This window comes from Mesoplodon bidens, assembly GCF_964165515.1.
Source record: "Mesoplodon bidens genome assembly, chromosome: 12".
Taxonomy (NCBI): Eukaryota; Metazoa; Chordata; class Mammalia; order Artiodactyla; family Ziphiidae; genus Mesoplodon; species Mesoplodon bidens.
In genome coordinates, this window is record NC_138168.1 from 46195391 (window position 1) to 46222701 (window position 27311).

At 44.7% G+C, this 27311-nt stretch overlaps 1 protein-coding gene across 3 annotated transcripts in view; it reads right to left on the reverse strand.

Moving 5' to 3' along the window:
• TRAF3IP2 (TRAF3 interacting protein 2) overlaps positions 1-17875 on the reverse strand; it is a 39952-nt gene extending 22077 nt beyond the window's left edge. For 2 of the 3 annotated variants that reach the window (XM_081250931.1, XM_081250930.1), the window contains exons 1-2: positions 17416-17874; positions 5048-5884 (exon numbers count right to left, since the gene is read on the reverse strand). In XM_081250931.1, coding sequence (XP_081107057.1) covers positions 5048-5876 — 829 coding nt within the window. In that variant the 5' untranslated portion in view covers positions 5877-5884; positions 17416-17874. Of the gene's footprint in view, positions 1-5047; positions 5885-17415 lie in introns of all 3 variants that reach the window. The other variant, XM_081250932.1, reaches the window with a different exon arrangement.
• Positions 17876-27311: the final 9436 nt, after the last annotated feature.

Consider the following 27311-nt stretch of genomic DNA (forward strand, 5'->3'; position numbering starts at 1 on the left):
CTTTAGCCAGGAAAACAAAATGGCCTGCATAAACTGTTACAGGAACGCCCACAGCTGCAAACAGCTGTAGATCCTGAAAGGCAACGCCTTTCTTTATCATCTCTTCCACCTGGTTTGTTTTTCCTTACTTTTAATGGTGCATGCCTTCTAGCATACAAATAATCATTCTTTGGGGTCCATATGAGCAATAGTAGGCATGAGCCCACAGGTTTATTTTATTCAGTCTCCTTGGTAGAGAAAGCAAGAATTTTACAGTAAAATAAGAGTCTTTTAGACTTAATACATTCTTTTCTCCCAACTTATTTGCGTCATGGGTTTCATTTGATTGCATAGTCATGACCTCCAGTCTGGTGACCTTCAGTGGGAGGATTTTGAGGCAGTAAGAGGCTGACTTCTCCCGGGGGTGGCGGGGAGGAAAGAAACAGTTTTTTCCCACTTCTTGTTTTCACCTGCTTTGATAACTTTTTTTTTTGACATGAAAGGGGTGACCAGTAACCATTTTTGCTTTAACTTGCAAAGGCTAAGGTATGCCATTTGCATGGTGATCATTATTTATTTATATTTTCATTAACGGATGAGGAAGTAATACTCTTCTAAAGCCGAGTAGAACCACGTAACCATGGTTTCCAACTGCACGAGCATCACTTAGATGAACAGCTCTTTTGAAGTGGTTTTGTTGGCAATTAAATGCAGTTACAGCCCTGACATGAAACTAAGCATTTATACACCTGCTTTGAATACTTAAAATCTGTGCCAGCAAGAGGGATCTAGAAGTAGAGGGGTAATATACAGGGCTGGTTACAGGATCCATTTAGATAATAGCAATAATAACTAAGAGCTGCTAGTTATTGAGGGCTTACTACAAGCCAGCCACTTTCCTAGTGTCTTTAATACATTATCTCATTTAATCCTCACAGCAACCTTCCTGGGAACCATTGCTATCGGAGGCTTCATAAATATTTTGGGCTTGCAGTGCCCTGAAGAGAAACTGTAAGCACTGAATTTCCTTGACAAACCCAGCCCGAACCTGACCCTCTTCCCTGTAATTAAATGCCCCTGGGAACCAGGACCAAGGCACATGCAGGGTGGATTAGGCTGAGCCCACTTGTACACCCTCATTTCCCCTTACTTTTCTTTTTTCTTTTTAACTTTTACTTATTTTTAAAAATTATTTATTTATTTATTTGTGGCTGTGTTGGGTCTTTGTTGCTGCGCACTGGCTTTCTCTAGTTGCAGCTAGCGGGGCTACTCTTCGTTGCGGTGTGTGGGCTTCTCATTGCGGTGGCTTCTCTTGTTGTGGAGCATGGGCTCTAGGCTCGCGGGCTTCAGTAGTTGTGGCTTGTGGGCTCAGTAGTTGTGGCGCACGGGCTTAGCTGCTCCGTGGCATGTGGGACCTTCCCGGACCAGGGCTCGAACCCATGTTCCATGCACTGGCAGGCGGATTCTTAACCATTGCACCACCAGGGAAGTCCCTTTACTTATTTTTTAAATTATAAAAATAATGCCTGTTTGCTCTAACAAATTCAACAAAAATATATAGAGTTAGAAGAAAAATCTCCCTGTCTCTTCCTAATTCCTTGTTCCCCTTCCCCCATGATCACAGTTAACAGTTGGGGCCATCTTACACATTTTTTAATGGAGTCTTTAACATATATAATTAAAAAAAATAACATGTATGGGATTAACACTTCATGCTTCTCCTTTAATCTTTTTTATGTCAGAGTGTGTATTTTAGTCTACGTAACAGGGGCCTAGTAGTCTATGGTATAAATAAATCACAACTTATTTACAATAATGTATATTCTTTATAACATAATTTGATAATTACTTATAATTTACTAATTTATAATTATTTACTATAATCTGTCCCCTTATTGATAGGCATTTTAGTGTTTTTATTCTTACTCTAATACAATGCTTTAATAAACATCTTCATTCAGGTATTTCTATATGTTCATTTAATGTGTCTATAGTACAGATTCCTACAAGTGAGACTGCTGGACCAAAGAGGACACATTTAAAATTTTGATAGTGAAATTGTCTCTTGGAAGACTGTACCAGTTTATACGCTTATCAAGAGTAGATGGGGAAGTTCATTTCCCCATAAACCCACTAACACTAGATGTTGTCCCAGGGTTTTTTTGTTTTTGTGCACCTGATTGGGAAAAATACATCTTTAAAAATTTTGCATTTCTCAAATTCAGTAATATTAAGCTTGGTTTCATATGCTTATTGGCTGCTTATACGTGTTCTGTGAATTATTCCCTTCTCCTGTCCAAGTTCTCTCCTCTCTGCCTTCCTTTCATCACTTATCTTCACTCCCAGGATCCTAGGCTCCCCCTCCTCCCCCACTTCAATAGAAGGAAATAATATAGAGAGCAAGGGGAGGGGATCTGATGAGAGAAAGCAAGTGTTAAGAGACTAAAAGTATTCCCAGTGGGAGTGTCTGCATTTTAACAGAGCCTGCCCAAAGAGGGCAATGCTCACCTCCAAAGACTAGATTGCTAACGATGCCATTTCAGGGTTCAACAGGAAAAATATTTTCAAGTGAGAAGATCTTCCTGGAACCCTCAAATTGTGAGTCCATGTTTTCTGTCTATCACAATGGGGCTTTCTCCTGTTAGTGGTTAAAAGCAACTGCTTGGGACTTAGTATCACAAAGCCCTTGATGAAGTATTCACACTTCCACATATTAATCTAAGAAACTAATCAGAAATGCAGGTAAAAACTTATGTACATGATGTATCATATCATTGCTTATTGGATCAGAAATTGGAAACTACTTAAAATGTCCAGCAGAGAATAACTTAAAAACAACTTGATAGATCCATCTGATGAAATAATATGCAGCATTTTTAGGTGATGATGGAAGAATTATACTGAAATTATTTTAGTTTTATATTAAATATATATGCAAAGAAAAAACCCAGTAAATATGTCAAACCCCAATAAGGAATTATTTTTGGGTGATGGAAACATGGCTTTTGGGTATATTTCAACTTTGAGAGTGAACAAACATTAGTATTATGATCAGAAAAATTATCTCTAAATGCAGATAGTAGAATGTTAAAAAAAAAGTATTTTGTGGTATTATTTCCACAAAATTATTCCTTTTTAACCTAGAAATCATTGAGAAAAAAATGCAAATCCTGACCCTGCCAAGGTTCAGTTTTCAGTGAGTGATTCATGCTCAGGGAACTCTGCCACCTATCCCTGGGTGCTCAAAGTACAAGTGAGGTCCTTGCTTCCCAATCAGCTGACTTCCCAGCATCCCACACCAACACCAGAGTCCCAGTTGTAGACCTCAGGGGCTCTTTCTCCTGAAGCTCGGCTGCTTCCTCATCTCTTAGCCTCACTTTTTAATTTTTTTTAACAAATACTTATTGAGCACTTGGTACATGCAGATATATATATATATATATATATATATATATGTATATATATATATTTTGTTTTGTTTTGTTTTTTTGCGGTACGCGGGCCTCTCATTGTTGTGGCCTCTCCCGTTGCGGAGCACAGGCTCCGGACGCGCAGGCTCAGCGGCCATGGCTCACGGGCCCAGCCACTCCGCGGCATGTGGGATCTTCCCGGACCGGGGCACGAACCCGTGTCCCCTGTATCGGCAGGCGGACTCTCAACCACTGCGCCACCAGGGAAGCCCAGGAAGCTTTATATTAAATGCACATGTATAAATACATAAATTGTGACTGATTATAGGATGTGTAATTATTTCTATACTTTATTTTAAAGCTAGGCACCAGATTTGGTCAGACTCTTTGGTCAGACCATTTGAACTGCTTTCGATATGGTGGGGTTTTTTTGCTAAGAAAAATATTGCACCTCCCAGCCCCATGTTTCATCTGTAAAGCCCTATTGTTATTTTCCAGCAGCGTCTTAGAGAGCTGACATCAAGAATTGTGATGAACCTTTTATCTCAGTCTAAGACTTTACCACTTTCAGAGATGCTTACTGTACTGATACATATTATTCATTCATTCATTCATTCATTCAGAAATAATTTATTGGGAATCTAGTATATGCTGGTGACTGTGCTAAATACTGGGGAATTATGGATTGAAAATACACCTTTGCTGAATGTGCAAAAACTTACAATCTGGAAGGAGAAGTAAACAAGTCCATAAGTAAATGCCATACTGGCATTAGGTGCCCCAACAGGCAGAGTATAAGGAAACAGAGAGCCCAAAGGAGGGACTAATCTGGGAAGACTGCCAGAGGGACACTTGAGCTAAGTCTTAAAAGAGGTATATAGTGATGGTTGTATAACTCTAAATTGAATTATACACCTAAATGGGGGCAGGGTGAACTTCACAGTATATAAATTAGATCTCAAAAAAGCAGTTAAAGAAAAAAAGGTATAGAACTGGTTCAAATGTACAAGAAGGGGAAAAACATCCTGGGTAGAGAGAAGAGTGTGGGCAAATGCAGGGGGATGTGAAACAGCTCGACAAGTTAGGGGGACTGCCAGTCCTCAAGTGTGGCTAGATGGTGGGGTAGATGTTGATGGTTCAACCTCCAAAGGCCTTTAAGCAATATAATCACAGGAGCAACTGGATCTTCATGTAATGCATGAATTCAGAGTCTCAATGACATTCTGGGCACCTTCTGATTTTTTTGACAGAAGGCCCCTTTCTCTGAAAAATCTAAGGTGGAGAAGAAGCATGTAAAGAAGGAAAAACCCAGATGCCCAAGAATTTGGATAACAAACAAGTTTTCTAGAAGTTATTTGAGTCGTCTCCCTGCCTCTCAGCAAGTTTCACTTAAAACTACCCTAGAGAGGGATCTGTTTTATACTTAAAGTTTCCTAGAGAAGCAGGTTCCAAGCGGAACGGGCTTTGGGCCAAGATAAAGCATTATTCTAAAACCACTTGCAAATCCAATCACATGTGGAAGGTCCCATAGGAAGCAAAATGTCCTCCCTGCCCTCTGACCTGTCTGTGCTGGTCTAAGGATGCAAGACACTGATGTGAGATTCCCATTTACTCAGTTACCCAGCCCAGAATGTCCAGAGGAGGTAAAGCTCACTTACGTGGCACCAGGTGATCGGGGCCTCCAGGACAATAGTAGTGATAGTTCCACTGAGCCTGTGGGGAAGCGTTGGGAGGCAGCCTCTGTGCACATGCTGGATATCTCTGAGGTTCAAACTGATGGAACTCCCTGGATCTGAGAGGCCTGGGGAGGTCCTGGGGGTAACACACGGAGGTGAGGGGCAGGGGCCTTTCCAGCTGCCTGATGCCCAGGACGTCCTGGGGCTGTGAATCATATCCCGTGTCTATCGTATGCAGGTCTGGGGCTGCTCGGTTCCTGTGGGTCCGGGCCCATGGCACCATCTCTTGGCTACTGCCCGGGGGGTCTGCTGAGGCATTAGGTAAACTTTGGTCTGATTTGTCTGAGTCATGGCCAGTGTCAGGAGAAGCTGCTGAAAGCTGAGATCCCAGCCATTGATTACGTTTTTCCATAAGTGAAAACTGATGCTCCGGGGTGAGGGCTCCAACCACAGACTCAGCCTCAGGCTCGCTGACTGCAGAGCAGCCTAAGGGAAAATCTTTGCCGGGGTCTGGGTGTCTCCTCCAGAAGCTGTCTTCACTCTCTGCCAGGACTTTAGTGCGCAGGCAGGTTACCTGCTGGGACATAGGCTGCTGGTGATTTGAAAGCTTCAGGGTTGGGTGAGCGTGAGAAAAGTCTCCTGAGGAAGAGTGAGGGGTTTGAGGTGCAGACAAGCTGTTGGGTGCCATGTTCCTTGTATCTGGAGCAGGTAGCTTGGATTCTTCTTCCAGGGAATATTCTGAGAGAGGTTTCAGCAACTGACTTGGGTATGGTTCTGATTCATCAACCTCCACAGGAATGCTTCGGTTCATCCTAGTTTCTGGAACAAGAGAAAACATGCCACAGCCTCAGAAGTCAGATCATTTCTTGGAGTCCCCCGCTTTATGACCTTAAGGGACCTCATTCAAGATGTGGTTTAAATTAACAGTAGAGTGACACCAGTGCACTGACAGAGCCCTGATCACGTAAAATTGTTCACTTATCCTGCAGGCAAAGGCAGTAAGGCTTATTAAGATATTTTTATCTGGAAGGCGATTCAAAGAATGTGACTGGACCATTCTGTGGTAGAAGTCATACACCAGCAAGGGAAAGACACGGATGAAAATCAACAGCCAAGTTTTGAGGAAGGAGAAATCATCAGAATGTGGGTTGTTTCATGTGTATTTGGAATCCATGATGAAAGAAATCTCAGTAACGAACGTGGAATGATCTCTAAAATATACTGTTAAGTGATTAAAGAAAAGCAAGGTGCAGACCAATGTATATACAATGCTGCTATTTTGTGTGAAAAAATAAAGAGAGGGGAATGTGTGTGTGTGTGAGCACAACTGCTTGCACACGTATAAAACGTGGATGGAGGACACACAAGACGTTGGTGTATTGGTTGCGTTTGAGAATGGAGCTAAGCTGAGGGGCGGAGGGGGAGAGTTTTTACCTTCTGAAGTTTTAAACTTTTGCCCCCTGTGACTATTGCCCAATTTTAAAAAAAGATTTTTAAAGCCTGAGTTTAAAAAGCACTGGAAAAAAGGTCATAGTGACATTTTCCACGTACAACTATAGGTTATTTGGAAGGCTTAATTCCCTCTTGCACGATGCCTGCATGACCATCTGGCCTGTGATGTAGCAGCTGCACGGACAAGGCTCGCTAAACTAGCCTTTAGCCCACAGTCCGGGTAATATTGGTTTTACCTATAAAAACAGAACTCTCAAACAACATAACAGAATGAGAAAGAAAATTCGCCTCCCCTTATCAGAAGATTGGTTGAGATGATGTCCCAGGATGCTTAGGCTCCAGGGGAAGGAAGGAGGCAGGTCACGGAAAAAGATGTCACAGGGTGATAAACGGGAGGCCTGCAGAAGGCTCCAGAGCAGGGATAGTGGGAGCGAGGAAGTGAAAAGGAAACTCCTGGCTGTCTGTTCCGTGCAGGCCTCGTACATAGCATACCTCAAGTGCCATACAGGGAGAAGGGGTGGTGCCGGGGGTGTGTGTGTGTGAATTTTTAAATTCCTATTTTATCCATGTAGAATTTCAACCACAAACACTCACTGAGGGTTTACTGTGCCCAAAGGCACGATGCCCATCAGTTATTGTGCTAAGACAAGTTGGAAAATTATGAATTCCCCTTCTCTTGTGCCCAGTACCCAACCCGATGGCAACAAGACAGCACGCATTTTAAAATGCTGCCCCAAAGAGCAGAAGTGGGATCAGCAGTTTCCCACCAAATTTATCTTCCTGGCCTATAGAAAGAGACCTCAATCTGCTCTGCACTCCCTGCCAAATGAATGCCCTCGAACACTTCTCTGACTCTCACGTGGTATCAGACTTTCCCATCTGCTGCAAACAACCTTTGTACCATTTTCTGGCACAACAGAAAATTCCCTCAGGCTCCAAGTCCCTGCCGGCCCTGCCCCGGGCTGGCTCTTTTCTAGGCTGCTGTCTAGGCTGGGTGTGCTTCCTGCCCCTTGACTCTGCAGAGGATAGACCTCATCACCTAAATTGCTTAGACCCTGTAAAAACACACAAATTTCAACTGATTTCCATTGATGAGACCTACCCAAAACACACATATTTGAACTACTGAGTATTTTAAAATGTTCACCATTGTTTTCCTTTCTTTCTTACAATTTTTCTACAGCTATGAAATTGGAGATGCCATACAACATGCTCTTCAGCTGGTCAGGAAACAGAAGTATTTTCTGAAGGGCTAAGTGTTGCGTAATCTCCTGCAAGCATCTGTGGGCCCACAGCTGAATGGGGGGGGGGATCGGGGGGGCGGTCGGGGTAAGAGGTGCAGCCAGCGAGCCAGCCAGCAAGAGAACTAAAGGCTGTGAGCTATTTCTTGGTATGCAATTCATTTTCATTTTCCACACTTCAGGTACAGTTGTTTATATTCTCCCTGGGTCTTCAAATGTGAATACCTTAGAAGTGCTTCCCTAAAAAATTAAATTTAATTTAAAAAGTTGCAAATTCTCTTCTAGCTGAGGAACCTTCAAGGACTTGGAGGAAGCTAATAAAAAGGGTGATACATGTGGTCATCTCCGGAGTGCGGTCAGTGACTGGGAATCTGAGGTCCATCCTAGGGTGGGAATTCTAGAGTTGAAATTGGTCTGAAAATGAACAGACGGTTCCTCGGATGATAGTGAACAAACCTGGCATGGCAATGAACAACCTTTCAGGAAAGCTATGGGATTAGTAATCTTTAAAAAACAAAATGAACTCTGATGTTTCAAATTTGTCACTACAAGTATTCAAACAGCAAATGATTACTGAACCTTACTATGTGTCCAACTCTGTGCTGTGTACCCCCTCTTCTGAGGCATAAGCTCAGTTAAAATTTTTTTACAAATGGTAATACCTACAAGTGACACAAAACTCAAAAGGTACAAGAGGGTATATTGTGAAAGGTAAACAAAATTATTTCTTAAGACATAAAACATTATTCCTACCTTCAAGTTGCTTGTGATCCAGCTCAAGGAAGACAACTAATACAGGAAATCAAAGGCCCTACCTCAGGGCCTTTGCACTTGCTGTGCCTTCTCCTTGGAACACTCTTCCCCTACATACCTGCTTGGCTTGATTCCTTTCTTTTTTAGGTCTTTACTCAGCTCTTGCTTTCTCAGTGAGGGCTCCCTGGTCACCCTCTAAAATTTTTACATGCTTCTTGCATTCTCTGTCTCCCTTCCCTGCTTTATCATTCTCTCTAGCAGTTATCACCACTGTATATACTATAAAATGTATGTTATAAATACAAATATCTAGTACATTCCTTGTTTATTGTCTCCCCCCTTCCCCAGAATGTAAATTTCATGAGGACTCCTCTGTTCACAGCTGTATTCCCAGCATCTAGAACTATACCTGGTACATAGTAGGTGCTCAATAAATATTTGTTGAATGAATGAATGATTGATGCCTGTTTCAGAGAGGAGACAGATCCATGTAGCTGGAAGGATCCCCGACAGTGAGGATGTCAGGCTCATGAAAGGTGGCAGGGAGGATTTCAGAGTTCTTGAAATTATACCCTTCCCTCTTCCTCTCTTCCTCTCAAATATGTATTAAGTTCCACTAAGTGTCAGGCCCCGAGGCAGGCCTGGGCCATGCCTGAAGAGGTCCCACCCCGCCACGGCAGGGTTGACCTGAACCCTCGCTGGCAGAATAACAGTGAGTCCACCACCCAGCATGCTGGGACATCTGCTCCAGACAGGAAGGCGGCTGGTCTCCTCCTGCATCCTCAGAGCTTTGCGAAGAACAGCAGAGGGTGGGGCAGGCCTGCAGTCACCACGGGGGCCCCTCCAGCCCTACACCCCGGCCAGAACTGACAGAAAAACCCTGCCACCCTCCTGAGGGTGTCACAGAGAAAAACTACACGCCGACGCCACATCAGAGGGCTTTGGGCAGATCAGTGGGTAGGGTCAGAAATGAGTTTTACTTTTTGGTCTTTTTTTTTTTTTTTTTTGCGTTACGCGGGCCTCTCACTGTTGTGGCCTCTCCCGTTGCAGAGCACAGGCTCCGGACGTGCAGGCTCAGTGGCCATGGCTCACGGGCCCAGCCGCTCCGCGGCATGTGGGATCTTCCAGGACTGGGGCACGAACCCGTGTCCCCTGCATCGGCAGGCGGACTCTCAACACCTGCGCCACCAGGGAAGCCCTACTTTTTGGTCTTTAATGTCAATATTGTAAAAAAAAAAAAAATAATGCATGTTGAAAAAAATTAACTCAGTATCTCATCGTTCCTAACCATTTCTAATTTCCCTGTTTTATTCCAGACCCTTCTCTATATGATGTCCAGGCAGTTGTAACCCTGGCACAGCCTGTGCTCCCATCCTTAACAGCGGGTGGCAATTGGTTTTAAGTGGAAAAGCCCTGTTTTCTAGCCATGACCTAGAGGAGAAGTCTATGACCCCTGAGGGGGGCAGAAGACCTGCCAGCCAGGCCCTGGTGAGCCCCAGGCTGGCGGTGCTCCAGACAGTCTCAGCTCATCAGGATGATGCTGAGCTCCGAAGGCTTCGCTTCAAACCCCTGAGGGAAGGGGGAGGCTGGCTGGCCAGGGACCACAGGAGAGTTTCTGTTTCAGAAGCGTTTTCTGAGGCTCACAATACAGATGTCCAGGCCTCACACCTAGAGATTCTGAGGCGGGGCCAGGGCTCCCTTTTTTTTCTGTTTAAGTCCCACAGGTAAATAGGTTCTCTCATATTTTGCCAAGGGGAGTGTAATCTGTACAACTTGGCCATAACTATCAGAATTTTAAGATCTTATGTCCTTTGACCTAGTCATTTCATTTCCAAGAACTTCCTCTACAGAGATATGCACATATTATTTAAAACGAAGAGGCTACGAGGATAGGCAATGCAGCAATATTTGTAACAGCAAAGACTACAAACAACCCACGCATCCAAAAGGTTCTGCTTTTTAAAACTATGGTCCAGCCTTACAATGAACACTCTACATCTTTTTGAAAAGACTAAGGAAGTGCTGTGTGAACTGATGTGGAACCATCTCCAAGATTTACTGTGAAGTTAAAAAAGGAAAGAGCAGAACAGTGTGTAGAGTACACTACCCTTTGTGCGATCTGAGATTGTATATGCCCACAGCATCACATCCGAAAGCTGGAACAGAGGATGCCTCTGGGAAGGGAACTGGGTGACTGGGAACAGGGGCAGGAGAGGGACTTGCTTTTCAGAGCATTTTTTACCTTTTAAGTTTTGTACCAAGTGCCTGTATATCTACTTAAAAGATAAAAAAGGAAAAGGAGACGCTCCACCAGTGATTCTGATGTGCACAAAGATTAAGAACCAATGTGAGAGAGGCACTGCTGAGACCACCCAGGAGAGAGTGAACCGTCCCATAAAATACAAAAGACCGTTCAGCAGAGGGTGGGGACATCTGTCCACGGTGGGAGTGGGTGGGACGGAGGTGGCACAAGCTAGGAATGGAGGGCTAGTCCCAGGGCCACACAACCACGTGGAACCCGTGGTGTATGTGAGCCCGGCTCTTGCTCTGATCTGACCCAAGAGACAGCAGCTTTCCTCCTCTGCAATCTCACTGCCCTTTGGACTGGGAGCTCTGGTTCCAGCTCTTAGATTCTGACCAGCATCTTTCTTCAAATCTGTCAGTTTTTCTGTCCCAGCCTCTCTTGCTTCCTTTCTGCCCCCTACCCTTCCTGCGTAGCCTGGTTTTGCAGATAAGACCTTATCCAGACATCAGCAGTTTTGACATCCCCTGTGACAATGCTCCCTGGTGTCCCATTCACAGAATTTCCCATTCATTCTCTCTTTCTCTCTCTTTTGCTGCCTCCAAATCTTGGCTCATGTCTGTTCCCAGCAACCTTTCTCTCCTCCAGCACATTCTGCCTTAAATGATTAGTTTCTAGAAACACAGCCTATCAGTCTTTGCAGCATTACCTTTCTTATCTCATCGTTCATCCAAAAGCCTCTTTTCCTCCCATCATGCCCGCCTCGCTTTCTGCAGGTCTCTTAGACCCCCCCTGGTGTGCATAGGGCACAAGTCTCTCTCAGGGCACATATTCACAGGTATGATGTCCACGTTCACAGTTAACTGTGGCTTCTGCCATCCAGACGGGCTTACCCTGAATAAATACACATTTCTAGGATGTGGAAAATATGCAGGACTTAAATGCACAGGCTCTAGATTCAAGCTCCCCATGATTAAATTCTTTCTCTGCTAGCTGCACGATTAGACGTGTGACCTTGAGAAAATTACTTAACTTCTCCGGGCCTCATTTTTCTCATCTGTAAAGTGGGGAAAATGACAGCATTTGCCCCATAGGAGGGTTAAAGAAGAAGGTGTAAATAAAGTGCTGACTGTAGGGCCTGGCCCATATCAAGCTCTCCAAAAACAATGGCTATTTTGTTATTTTTACAACAAAAAGTGATTTGGCTTTAGAACTGTTTTCTAGACAATGTTCACTTGTTTTATACCTGGACGCTAAACCTATTATATGAACCTAATGTATGGAGACCATATCTTTTTAACCAACATGTGTATTTCTGGCAGATTCGATATACATCATCTCATCTGGTCCTTAAAACAGCTGGGTCCCAGGCGAGGTACGTGGTTTCACTTCACCATTCCTATTGTACAGAGCCGTGGGCACATTAAGTGGCTTCTCCAAAGTCACTGCCAATTCTAGCCTATAGATCTCCTACCTCTTTCCATTAAACCACATAGATCAGGCACTGGCAAACCTTTTCTGTAAAGAACCGGATAGTAAATAGTTCACATTTGTGGACCACATACTGTCTCTGTCTCATACTCTGCTTTTCAGTTAGTTTGTTTGTTCTTAAACAACCCTTTAAAAATATAAATTCTTAGCAATAGGCGGGTACAGAAACAGACCACAGGCCACCTTTGGCTCGAGAGTTGTAGTTTATCAAGCTCTGATATAGATTATGCTGATAAATCAATATAAACCTAATGAAATGGATATACTTAAGAAACCTTACCCTTTGTTAACAATAACTGTTAATATTTGTTAAATGTTTACTATGTGTCAAATACTGTTCCAAGGTGTTTTACATGTATTAACTTATCCTCTCAGCCACCCTATTTGTAGGTACTGTTGTCAACCCTGTTTTAGGAATGGGGAAACTGAACACAGGGAGGGTAAGTAACTTTCCCAACGCCACAGGGCCAGTAAGTAGCCTAGCTAGTGTTCAAATCCAAGCAGTTCAGCACCAGAGCCTGGGCACTGAACCCACTTGGTTCTCGGTTGGGGGCACTGACTTGTACAGCAATGTGGGGGAGGGGAGAAAGGGGATGGCAGGAGCTAAGTAAACCCTAGAAGCTCCTGGAATAGATAGGTTTCAGAACCATTCACCCTGAAGCTAAGGAGGCGTGGATACATGCCACCTGTGTTTTATGAAGAATGGCCAGGCTGGAAACCTGTGATGGCTTTCCTTCATGCTACTACAATAGAGGATATGGATGAGACTGCAGAGGCATCTTGATTTGAGAAAAGCACTTGACTGGATCTCATTAAATTTTAATCATAAACTGAATTCAAAGTAAATTGAAAACTTGTTGACAGAGCACAAACAAAGGGTGACGATAAATGGCGATGCATCTAGAGAGGGGATATCTTCCAGGGGACGCCTCTGAGGCAAGGATGGATGGGATTTAATGAAGGTGTATGTCCCTGGAAGAAGACAAATAGCAGAGCAAGAAACAGGGGAAGGGCAGGAGTGAGCAGCCTGAGTAATTAATAAACCACATTACCAGCTCCTAAATGATCAAGGCTTGTTGTTACCAACTGCTTGGATTTTTTAAAAAAAGCATTCTTTGGGTCAACAACAGGATTGAAGGGTCCTAGACACACATAGCATGAATATTTCAGGTGGACATATTAATAAATATATAAATTTACAGCTAGGAAGATCCTCAGATGCAATTTGGACCAGGTCCTTGCAGTCACAGATTCTCAAGGTCTTTCTTCATTCTCCAGGGAGTAATTTTTTTTCATAACTGTCCAAAAATTTGGGATTTAAAAAAAATCTTTAAACTCATTAATGTTCTTTGTTTACTGCCCCAACGCATGCAAACTCTCTCAACATCGGTTTGCTTAGTGGAAGTTGGTTTTGAGTGAACTGTGTGGCTCAGGTTCAAATTCCAGTGAAGAAATATTTCCAAGTTTACTTGCAGAATTTCCCAGACAAAGAAGCTCTTCCATTTGGTTTGCCAGAGGATTGGAAGCAGTGGTGAGCCCTGGAGACAAGGGAACATTTACTGGCCCTTGTTCATACCCTGCACAGTACAGCTCACAGCAGGCTGAAGGCGGTGCAGCGTGACCCGACCTGATGTGCGGAAGTTCGCTCTGCAACTCCTCTGAGCTGCTCAACTCAGTGACGGGGCTAATGGGAAAGGACTGACTCCACCACGCTGGAAGCTGGTAAAAACCGTTTAGAGAACAACCTCAAACCAGCCCATGGGTTCTCTTGTTTGTTTGTTTTGTTTCAGATAAGGTTTCTCTAAACACACGTTGGTGATTCTTAATTCAGTCCAGACCCCAGAGTGAGGAAAAGAAGGGGCAGAAAGAGGGAGGAGAAGGGATAGAAAGGAAGAAAGGAAATGGAAGAGAAGCAAGGAGAGTGGGAAACCTTGAAGGAAAAGTTTAAAACACTTGTCCTTTATTGGTGGAGGAGAGAGGCTTGCTTAAACTGTGATTTTTACATATTACAGTTGGAAGGGAAGGGAAAGAATGAATGCAGGCAAAAGGCAAGAGTGTTACAGGTAAGCTGCTGAGCTGGGAGGAATCTGGGCAGACAGCACAGAGGAGGAGGAAGGGAAATCGGAGGTGGGAGGGAGACCCGGGACCCCGCCTGGGAGAGGAAGAAGGCAAAACACTGGGACCATGAGCACAGGAAAACAGTGAGGTGGGGAAGAGCCAAGTTTCCATCATCGCTCGGGGAGCTGCCCAGACTCCAGCCAGCCTGCGTCTTCAGGATGAAGGAAGGGGGTCAAGCAGGCCGGGGGCTCCCGTCAGTCCTGGATAGCTAGATCTCAGCTGCTTTATCAGGGAACCACGCCAAACTGGCTCAGCTCTGCGAATCACGAGGGGATGAAAGCCCACCTTCCTCCCTCAGCCAATTTACAACTTCTGGTCCCCAGGAAGGTCTGTGTACACATCTGTACACACGCGCGCACACACACACACACACACACACACAGAGGCACAGGGTGAGCTTAACACTCAGGCATCGAAGCACATGTGGGCGAGTAGGAGGCCTGCTGGGCAAGAGACGCAAAGAATGTCAAATGTCGGAGGGAGAAGGACAGCCTGGGTTTCAGGAACTAAAAATATCTCGGTGACAATGCACTAGGAAGAAACAGGAGAGGCCCAGGGGGAGAGCTTCTTGATTCTAATCCTCAGATGCTTTCTCACGGAAGGCCTGCAGGGTTGTTTTGATAAGGAACTGTGATCAAACATTAGGGGTCATTTCGTTGGATCTGAAAGGAACTTAAAGTTTAATATGGCTCATCTGTGTGCTCTTTTTTGTTTTCCCTGCAGCAGTTGCCTGCAATTCATATGTGTTTTGAAAGGCTAATCTAAATTTTCCTGCAGCAGAAACATGATTCGAATTCAGGATATTTCCGAGATTTCGATTCTTCTAAACATAGATTTAATTTAGACAAACTACCCGCATAATCGATCTTTCTGAGCGCCTGCAACTATGATTCTGAATTCATGTAACTATGACCGCCTTCTACTCTTATTTTCAGAGCATTTGAAAATCACTAACACCTTAATCTTGAGAGGAGCAGGCTTAAATATTTTCCATCTTTGCACCCTCCCAAAGTGAGTACCCCCAAGTTAAAAGTCTTCTCCCCAACACGCCTTCACTCCTAATCAACCCACCCCAGGCACGGAGCACAGCAGGGGCTTCTGTCTAGTGCCACCCCATCTCAAATGACACCAGATGAAGAATGACTGTGGGTGGCCTTTCTGGATCAAAGCTAGGCTGGCAGCAAATAACAGCCTGATTTCAGATAGTGGTGCATGTTATTTGAAAATAAAAATCAGTAACTCATCACAGGTGAAACATCTTGAAATTCCTGTCCTCCCATCCCAGGGTGATAGAGAGAGCCAGGTAAAAACATGACAGGGACCATACTGGGGCCTTGATATTCCACAGAAACAGCTGAGCAATACCGAAAGCCGTGAGTCAGTCCATGCCACACAGTCAGGGCCTAGTTTGAACTGTATGGAGGGAGAGTAACAGCTCAAAAGAAACAATCAGGATTTTAAAAAAAGTAGTGGTTTGGAAAAGGTTAAGGATTCTGTGTGTCGGTCATCAAATAATGCTTCTGATCCTAGTCATCACCCTTACGTGGTATCTGGATGTGCTTCACAGCTTCCCTTCACCCCCCATTAAAGGCCCCACACACAGTGACTGGTCTAGCCAAGGAGTGGTTTCCAGCTCCTGCTAAGTCAGTAACGTAGCCTTCTGGAGCCGGGCTCGTCTGCCAGCTCTCGGGCCTGCCTTGACTCTGTGGGCAAGTGCACGGACTGGTTCTTCCTGGGTAACCCAAATGGGACATAAACTAATTCAAGAAACCCCCTGCTTTCTCCTATTTAACTAGAGCCAATAATAACACCTAAATTCCAGGCAGCCTCCTGCAGAGCCACATGGCAGCCCAGCACACCACGCCGCCGCCACTCTCAGCCTCTTACCCAGGCTATGGCTTCACCTTTTGCCTCGAGAGCAGATGAGTGAAACAAATCAGAGCAGCTTATATGGAAGAAACCTGAGCGCCTACAAGGTGCCTGATAGTCTACTGAGAGCTAGAGGGTAGAGAAGGATTAAGAAAGGAGTCCTTTTCCTCCAGCGACTAACTATCTCTTAGTAGCAAGAAGTAAGATGAATGTATTTGAGTAATCAGTAAACAAAACGCACTCTTCTAAGACCACCCATTATGGCTACCCCTCTGGGATTCCCATCACCCCAGCCTTCTTTCGTTAGAATTTCGACATAATCTTGTTAGCTCACCACCCCCCACACATTTTATTGATGAAGAAATCCAGGCCTAGGGAAACCAAAGTAAATTGCATAAGTCACAGAGCCAGCAAGGAGTGGAGTGAGAACTTGAAACCAAGTTTCTTGTCCTCTGCTTTTATTATTTATTTGGTCTCTTTTTTTCCCCGTTCATTAAAAAATACCCCCCTATGCTAAGAAATCATCTTGAACTTGAAAGTCACGGGAAGCTCGATTAGCTTCTAAGATCAAATGATGGCACTTCTCCCCTGGTTTTCCCTAAAGGCTCAGGCCTACTGTCCGTGCCAGCAAATGTCTGGGTCATTTGGGAGGGTGGAGGGTTGTGGGAGAGGACCTGAGAGGGCGCCACAGCCAGCACAGAGCTGAGATGAACTTCCTGGCCCAAGAACATGGTGTTGATTTTTCTTCTCCGAAGTGAAACAGGGATCAAGAAAACTTGGGAGTTCTCCCTCCATCTCTGCCACTGACGTGTCTGAGGCTGGAAGCCAATTCCTTAATCTGTGCCATCCCCGGCTCCCTCCCTGGAGAATGGGGCTTGTCTTCTTAATAGAAACTTCTGGGGACACTAAGTACTCAAACACAGGCGTGTGTGTGTCTCCACTCCTCAAAGAGTTAATCTTCACTCGCCCGTCTGAAATACTAAACCACCAGCATTTTCTCACAGCGGAAATGTAGCTGTCATTTTCCCAGCCCAAGCTGGTCTCTCTGTACACAAACAAACGAAAGGTGGGGAGAGGTGGGTGGAGGAAAGTAAGGCAGCACATTTCAGTAAAGGAGAAAACTGTTTTGGGAAACGGGTCAAAAAGAAGTAAGGCGAGGTAGGTGACAACTCTGAGCAACTTACCTTAGAGCCACCACGGAGACACAGACCGGGCCACGGTGTGATCACGCTCTCTCCTTCTTGGGTCACTCCACCTTGGGTCGCTCCGGGCCTTCCTCCACCCTCTCCCGGCCCAGGTAAGCCGGAACAGGCTCCGAAGCAGGAAGTGGAAGTTGTATGCAAATTTCTACCGAGGCTAGGAAGCCTCGGCTCAAAAATCTCCCTGTGGGCAGTGAATCAACAGCCGCTGAGAAGTCACTTTATTTCTTAAAACAGAAACCTCCTTCATTCACTAGAAAAGGCCACTGGCCAATTAGGCTGCATTTTTTTTTTTCACAACCCAGCTAAGTAACTGCTGAGGAATGTTCCCACTGCCCTGGACCTCAGCGTTGTCGTCGTCGTAGTACCCTGGCCTGAGACGGTGCCTGGGGAGGGGATTGAACTTGGGTGTTAAGATCGGTTATTCATTAGCAGCTCCAGAGGAGGAAACTGGGGGCAGATCATGGGGAGGAGTATGAAGCAAAAGCTTCTTACTGTCTCTAACCGCATTTGCTGCTCTTAATCACAAAGGGAGGACTCACTGTCCATCCCCCTACACACGCACACACAAACACGTACACACACACACACCCTGTCCCATCCACAGGCATGAAAAAGTGACTAGTTTTGAGAACCACCCCCCGCCCCTGACACACACACACAGTCCTCCTCTGGCTGCATTTTTCATGTCCTCAAGTTTATTTCCTCGCCTTTCCTTCTCTGCTTAATCAGTGCCTACAGAGTTTATTGCCAAAGGAGATGCTAGAAACAGGACGACCAGGACGGCAGACTGTAATGGGAGCTGTGTTGGCCGCAGCTCTGGAGTCAGAGGGACCCGGGTGTGAACTCAGTTACCCACTGGCCAGCTGGGTGCTGGGCAGGCGCACTGTGTTCCTGGACGCTCTGCCTGCCTGTTGAGTCCCGAGGGTCAGCCCAATCGGCTGGTCACCCCTCTACCCTCGAGGAAGGGACGGGCCCCAGAGCATCCCTATCCAGACCTCCAGGTTCTGCTCAAGTGAGCCACGTGGAGCAGGTTGCTCTATGTTCTGCAAGCAGAGGGAATGCTGCTTGTTTTTAAAACAACATATACAGGGTATATACATTTTGGTGTATCCTTACAGTGGAATACTACACAGCTGTTAAAAACCATAATATTTATTTATGTATATATTTATTTCTACATACAAGGAAAAGTGGCTCTGAGATATTATTTATTGAGAAAGATAATCTCATTTTTGCCAACAGATATGACAAATACGTGTGTGTGTATATATATATATATATATATATATTTTTTTTTTTAATATATATATTTATTTATTTATGTCCATTGGTTCCAACACCTATCACTCTGCCCAGAACATAGTTGGCAAGTACTACATATCTGCTAAGTGACCAAAAATGACAGAAATGTCTGGAAGAATGCATACCAGACTGTTAAGTGGTGGTCACCTCTAAGGAAAAGGATTGAGGGGAATGGGTCAGAACAGAGGGCTTTTATCCTATTTACAGTACTGATATAAAATATGTATACTATACATATGTGTATGTATAGTATACATATGTTGGATTCCTTTTCCAACAAGTGTGTAGTACTTCATTCATTAAGAAAAAGATTAAAAAATTGTACTTATCTTGGCCTTGAGCTTTCTGCCTCACAATTATTATTATAATAATCTTTTTTTAGTTTAGGGGAAAATAGCATTTTTTTGCATGTGGAGCAGTTGGTACCAGGATACTTTGAAAAAGCTATCAGTATTAGGAGATGAGAATAGAAAAGACAAGAGGAGGAAAAAAGAGGGAGATCAAAGAAAGGGCAGGGTGAAGATAATTTTCATTTCTCTTAGATGCCCTTCAATGGATTGGGAAAAGCCTGAAAGATGCTTCTGTCAAGTACTGCCTTTGGAATACAACCCATCAGGAAGAACAAGAGGATTCTTTTTTTCCAATTCTCCCACCAACTGTTTCCCCAGATGTGAGCCTAAGGGCTCTGTGGGGAGATACCAAGTGTTGCAGTGCTGCTTTTAATTGCTGGTAGCTGGGCCTTCCTCCCATCTCAGTTTATCCCAAGCAGAAAGGCAGCACTTGGGGGAAGGAGTTAATGGTTCCTACCTAGGAGCCCTTGCTGGGGCCCCACTGAAAAGTGGCCTGAGGATGTAAACTGTTTAGAGAGGGTGTCCTGAACACAAGAAACTTCCATCTGAACATGCGTGAGGCAGTTACAGTGAAATATGGATGACAGGGAAAGTGTCAGAGAGCCTAGGAAATGAACACTTCCGGCCCCCAGCAGTACCCCCTAGTGTTCTCAGGCTAATAGACACACCCTTTTAGCTGGCATCACAGGAGATGAACTCTTTTTTTAAAAAATATTTCTTATTTATTTATTTATTCATTTATTTTGGTTGCGGTGTGCGTGCAGGATCTAGTTCCCCGACCAGGGATCGAACCCTGGCCCCCTGCATTGGGAGCATGCAGTCTCGCCCACTGGACCACCAGGGAAGTCCCAGGAGAGGAACTCTTCACTAAGGACCTACCATATGCTCCTTGTTAGTGCATTTAATCCTGCAAACGGTCCTGTGAGATGCATTCACTACTGTCATTCCCACTTCACCTTTGAAGAATCTGAGGCTCAAGACTTGGAGTAACCTCTCCAGGGTCACCCAGCTAGTCTGTGGAGAAGGACTCCTGAACTGTCTCACTTCTAGGTGGATGTTACCTCCCGTTCCTTTGTTGCCCTGCTGTAGCCTGTCCTTCCTATGTGCTTGGATGGAGCCCACATAACTTGTTTTCTTTGCACAATTCTTGACAACGCTTAATGTGGGTGGGGAAAGATGTAGCCAATAAAAGGGTGGGGCTGAGACTGTGCCAGTTACCAAAGTGCAGTGTTTACATATGGTGATGGCTGCTGTGTACATAACAGAGTAGTCAAGAGGTGGGCCAACCCTCTCCCTCTAGTTAAAAGTCTAGGAGGGGAGGATTTGTGTTTGCCAGATTCTAGAGTTGCTCAGTATTCTTGCAAAAGGCATAATTCCATAAAGGTCAGCTTTCCCCACCTCTGTAAACAAAACCGTTTGGACCTAATGCTCAGAACTTGCCATTCTACAGCTTTAATAGATGGAAGGAAAGGAAAAAAGAAAAAAGGAAAAGATTCATTCCTTGGACAAACCTTGATTTTCCATTTTTAAATGCTATGATTTTAAGTGCTGAAATGGCAGAGTGAAACTATGACACACCATGAGGAAGAGAAGAAAAGTCCTGTCCTGCATTTCCCTGAGGATGGTCCTCACCCAAAGGGTCCCTAGCGTTGGCTAACTCTCCCCACGACTCAGTTCTGGCGTCACTGCTGGAACCGAGGCAGGAAGAGAAGAAACGCCCAGGCTCCCAGTGCCTGGTCCTGCCCTTCTGGCTAACTCCAGTCCCACAACCTTTAGTGAGCCTTGCCTTATTCCAGACATGCACTGGGTGCTAGGCTAGGCACGCAAACTGTAAGATTCCCAACATGTTCTTGTGTCTCTTTCAGAAGCAAAAATTGTGGAGATACAGGCAGTTCGAAATAAACTAGCCACTAGGCAAAGCCGTAGAGCCACTGGTTACTTCTCCACTGCTTTGGTGGGCTGCTTCTAGTCCAGAGGGTCAGCCAGACGCAGGCAGAAGCCAGAGCCCATCACCACCTTTCTCACCCACCCCCGCTGAGCCCCGGGATCCTGCCCCACCGTCCAGGTGGCCCTCCTTCTTGGCGAGTTGCCGGCTAGAACTGTTTCCTGTTCTGTCAGCTGATTCAGTCAGGACCTCACAAATCTAGCAAAGAGGTCCTGGAAACACAAACTCTCACGTGGAAAGGATTACCTCTCAACCTTTTTCTTTTCATGAGGTTCCTTGAGCCCTGTACAGATTTATTCATCTCCTTCCCCTACAAAGGGTATATTGGGAACAGCAGCTTCTGTCAAGCTACAAAAGCTCTGTCATTCCATTACCCCAGGGCAATGGCGTCTATTCACCTTACATCTGCATACTTAAAGGGGAACAATTTAAAGTTCTGCAAAAGCCAAAGATTATCTGCTCCAAGGTGACTTTCCTCAGAGTGGTCAACTGGACCCAAAGTTGTTGGCAGCATCTCTTGCTAAAAAGGGATTAAATCCTAACAAACTGAGCTCCACATTACTACCAGTACAATAATAACAGCGAACCTCAGCGCTTAAGTGTTCCAAGAACTTTGTGTGCATTTATTTACTCACCTCACTGTTCACAGAGCCAACTGTTCACAGTGCCCCTGTGAGATAGGTACCAGAAGATTAGCTACCATTTAGCATCGACTATATGTCAGGTGATTTTCATTATCTGTATAATGGAGTGGAAAATTTTATTCACCAGAATTCCAGACAGCTGCTTTCCAAGAGAGAAAAGCACATTGAGACCAGATTCTACGTCCCGTGGAGGCTGAACATAGCAGGGCAAGTCAGATGAGAGAAGAACGTTTGGAAAGGGATGATGAGAAAGTAGCACGAGCCCCACAGAGGCGGGGGCGGGGACAGAGTGTAGCAGTGAGAGAGCAGGAGGGATCCTCTGCCCTTCAAGAAAGTCTGTGCTAAATAATCCCGTGTTACTCTCCAAGTCTTCCCTGTGCTCATGTGTTGGACTTTCGGACATGTATATGGGCAGCTTTATTCAGGTTATATTTAAAAATTAGGATGGTTAGGGCAGAAGAACTAAATAATCATTTCTCCAGAGGAGACATACAGATGGCCAACAGGCACATGAAAAGATGCTCAAATCGCTAATTATTAGAGAAGTGAAAATCAAAACTACAATGAGGTGTCACCTCACATGGGTCAGAATGGCCATCCTTAAAACGTCTATAAACAGGCTTCCCTGGTGGCGCAGTGGTTGAGAGTCCGCCTGCCGATGCAGGGGACACGGGTTCGTGCCCCGGTCTGGGAAGATCCCACATGCCGCGGAGCGGCTGGGCCCGTGAGCCATGGCTGCTGAGCCTGCGTGTCCGGAGCCTGTGCTCCGCAACGGGAGAGGCCACAACAGTGAGAGGCCCGTGTACCGAAAAAAAAAAAAAAAAGTCTATAAATAATAAATGCTGGAGAGGGTGTGGAGAAAAGGGAATCCTCCTATACTGTTGGTGGGAATGTAAATTGGTACAGTCACTATGGAGAACAGTATGGAGGTTCCTTAAAAAACTAAAAATAGGGACTTCCCTGGTGGTGCAGTGGTTAAGAATCCGCCTGCTAATGCAGGGGACACAGGTTCAAGCCCTGGTCTGGGAAGATCCCACATACTGCAGAGCAACTAAGCCCATGCACCACGACTACTGAGCCTGTGCCCTAAAGCCCGTGAGCCACAACTACTGAGCCCGTGAGCCACAACTACTGAATCCCATGCGCCTAGAGCCCGTGCTCCGCAACAAGAGAAGCCACCGCAATGAGAAGCCCACGCACTGCAACGAAGAGTAGCCCCCACTCACCGCAACTAGAGAAGGCCCGCGCACAGCAACGAAGACCCAACGTAGCCATAAATAAATAAATGAACAAACAAACAAATAAATAAATAAGCAAAAACTAAAAGGAGAGTTATCATATGATCCAGCAATCTCACTCCTGGGCATATATCTGGAAAAGCGAAAACTAATTTGAAAAGATACATGCACCCCAATGTTCATAACAGCATTTGTAAGCATAACAGTGTAAGCATAACAGTGCTTACAATAGCCAAGACATGGAAGCAAGCTAAGTGTCCATTGACAGATGAATGGATAAAGAAGATGTGGTACATATGTACGATGGAATATTACTCAGCCATAAAAAAGAATAAACTAATGCCATTTGCAACAACATGGATGGACCTAGAGATTATCATATTAAGTGAAGTAAGTCAAAGACAAATATCATGTGATATCACTTATATGTGGAATCTAAAATATGATACAGAAGAACTTATTTACAAAACAGAAACAGACTCATGGACATCGAGACAAGACTTATGGTTACTGAAGGGGAAGGGTGGGGAGGGATAAATTGGGAGTGTGGGACTAACGGATGCACACTACCATATATAAAATAGATAAACAACAAGGACTTACTGTATAGCACAGGGAACTATATTGAATATCTTGTAATAAACTATAATGGAAAAGAATAGAAAAAAAGAATATATGTTTACATATACATGCATAACCAAATCACTATGCTGTACACCTGAAACTAACACAATATTGAAAATCAACTATACTTCAATTAAAAAAAATTAGGATAGTTACTATAAAAAAAGAGAAAATAACAAGTGTCAGGGAGAATGTGGAGAAATTGGAATCCATGTGCACCATTGGTGGAATGTGAAATGGTGCGGCCTGTGTGAAAAATAGTATAGCGATTTCTCAAAAAATTAAAAATAGAATTACCATATGACCCAATAATTCCATTTCTGGGTATATACCCAGAAGAACTGAGGGTCTCAAAGAAACCCTCAAGAAAAGAGAGTCTTGAAGAGAAATTTGTACACCATGTTCATAGTAGCATTATACACTACAGCCAAGGTAGAAGGCAACCCAAGTGTCCATCGATGGATGGATGGATAAACAAAGTGTGGTATACACATACAATGGAATATTAATCAGCCTTATAAAAGGAAGGAAATTCTGACATGTACTATGACAGGGATGAACCTGGAGGACATTACTCTAAGTGAAATAAGTTAGTCATAAAAGGACAAGTACTGTATGATTCCACTTAGCTGAGGACCTAGAGCAGTCAAATTCATAGAGACAGAAAGCAGAATGGTGGTTATCAAAGCCTGAGACGAGGCAGGAATGCAGAGTTACTGCTTAATGGGTATAGAGTTTCAGTTTTGCAAGATGAAAAGAGTTCTGGAAATAAATAGTGGTGCTCGTTACACAACAATGTGAATGTACTTAATGCCACTGAACTGTACACTTAAAAGTGGTTAAGATGGTAAATTTTATGTTATGTTATTTCATCACAATTAAACTAAAATAGTCCCCAAAGCAGGGCTGCATGGTGAGTTTTATTTCCCTCATTTTACAGGTGAGGAAATTAAGGTGCACAGAAGTCAGGCAGCTTGTTAGGGCTGCACAGCTGGGTTTCAGACCAGAGCTGACTCCCTAAGAAAGCCATGCCTCTCCCCTGCACCGGGCTGCCCAGTACCCACCGGGGGCTCAAGATGGGTGCGGACATATGCTGAGACCACACAGATTCACCTCCTTCCTGTGCCCTTTACCCTCTCTAGACTGTCCTTTCTCCAGCACCGGTTTTTCTAGTATCCTTATTCTCTCTTCTGCCTTTCCCTCATCAAAAGGTCCTCTCAGGAAAAAACCTGATCCCTCATTTAAACCTCAGCTACATGGTGTGAATTTAAATCATTGTGCTACCTCTCTGAGGGGCGCTTGCATTTTAAGCTTCATCACTCTCTATGAAATGAAAGGCTTTGTTCCATGTTCAAGGAATTTCAGGCATCAGGGAGCAAGCAGGAAGGAACTGGAGGGTGCTGGTGGCAGGTAGGACAACTATAACCCAGAGAAATGCATTAAATGGCGGGGGGGATTTGGGTGCAAAGTTAGAAGGCAGATATATTTTATGGACAGACTGATCTTTCAAGGCTCCACAAAGATGTGAAGTGTGGGTGCGAGGGAGGTAGGTGGACAGCTCTCGTTAAGCTTTCCCCACTGAGCAAACTGGGCTGCCTGACCTCCAGACTCCAAACTTTTGTTTGTTGTCAGAATCTAGAGGGTTGATTTCCTCAGGGTGTTGTTTCCCTGACAGTTCTCAATGCCTCTTCTCTTCCTGTTACATCGTGAAATTCCAGTCTAAAGCAGCTGACTGCAGTAGCTGGAGATCTCTGCCCAAAGATCTGAGCAATCATTCCTTTAGTGTCAAGAATGCATCTCATCTGCTCACTGATGTAGCGTGTTGTGTAGAACCCAAGACAACTCATGTGGACACAAATGCTTGTCTTCTGGGCACTCACAACCTAAGACTGAGCATTCCCGGGGGTGGGAAAGACACTACACCAACAGCATCCAGGTTAAGAGCCTGGGCTGCAAGTCTGGCTGCTGGACTAGTCTCTCGACCACCTCCTGCCAGCCATGTGACCTTAGGGAAGTTCTTAACCTCTTTGTACCTTGGATTCTTAATCTGGATAATGGGAGACATAAGGTCTGTCTTTCATTGGTGGTCAAGGCTCCCAATGCACTGATTCTGGCTGCTGCCTTTGTATAAAGAAGACATCTCCTTTCCTCCAGGGGCATGAGACCTCTTCCCCAGCACAGAGCTTGGTGGGTGGGGGACCAGGGTTGATTTTGCCTTCTCAGCCAGGCACCAACTGCATAACTGTGTACCGCAGCCCTGAGATTGTTATGGAAGATTAGATAAAATGACCTCTGTGCAGTGTCTGGCATTGCGCTCGATAAATATTAGCTAGTATTATAATAATAACTATCAAATAAATGCATAATTCAATTAGTATACCAAGAGTCAGTTATCGGTCAATACTGTAAAGGAACAAAACTCAACAAAATAGTAGATGATATTAAAATATTCGTATGCAGCAATAAGACATTCTTATGCTAACAATTAAATAAGGGTGTGTTGTATGTTAGAGAATTTACTGCAAATCAGAGAATCCAAACACACGTGAGGATCCAGTTGAGCAAAAACCAAAGGCCCAACCACGTACCTCTTGAGGGCTTTTGCCTGCTCTGCTCTGCGTTCTGTTCTGGGAACAGAGTGACCACCTTACCTCTCAGGCCACCTGAAAGCTTAGGTACTACAAGCAGACTTGTCTTCACTTGCTCAGCTTGTTGCCTTGATGCTCACACCTTCCTGGCAGGAGAAAATGTATGTATTCTTTTAATTTAAAAGATCTTCCCTTTCAGCTTTGCCTGGCTGGCAGATTGCATACAGAAGGAAGCGTAAACAGGGATAGCGTTGGTTCTACCTGTAAGAAAAATGCTCTTAGAACTTCATCTTAAAAATAGGCCAGTAAATTTTACACGTGTGTGTGTGTGTGTGTGTGACAGAGAGAAAGAGAGAGAGAGACAGAGACAGAGAGAGAGAGACAGAGAGAGAGTTTTAACTTTTAGATTATGCCAAAACCCCCAAAACTTCACAACCGTTTTTTTTTTTTTTTTGGCCATGCTACACGGTGGCATGCAGGATCTTAGTTCCCTGATCAGGGATTGAACCCACATCCCCTGCATTGGCAGGCAGATTCTCAACCACTGCACCACAAGGGAAGCCCCACAACCTTTTTTTTTTCTATAGCTATTCTACCTCTCCTAGTGAGCTCCCATTCCACTAAATTGTGGGGAAAGGACCATATGCTTGCCAGTGAGACTAATTCAGTCTCCTTCAGTTCTGTCTCTCCTTGGTAATTATTGAACATTTTGGCATTTCTCCCTCTTTCTCTTCGGCATAGGGTCTAGATGTAGAGGAGAGCCTGTGGGTCTTCTCATTAGTGAGGGCAGAGCCTCAGGTCCCTGTTGGGCTTTTCTGTTCTCTGTGAAATTAGTCTTTGTCCCACTAGGCACCTTGCTCTTATCTGAAGACGGTCACAACGCGAGCACCTTCTAAGTGCTCACCTCGGCTCTCCTGGAGGGTAAGCTGACTTGTTCTTCACCTTCCCCAGGAGACTCTCTCAGGGAACTGGACCAAGCTTGGTGCAGCTCAACCCAGTTTAGGCTGTTGATGTCTGAGCGGAGGCTCGGAGGGAACCCCAGCATTCACTCTCTTCTTCTGCCACAGTAGTAGAATCTTTTGTTGGGCAAATGGCTCCCCAGAATAAAGACTCTGTTACCCAGCCTTCCTGTCAGTAGGGATGGCCAGGTGGACCAAGTTCTGATCAAAGAGAAATGAGAAGTGTCA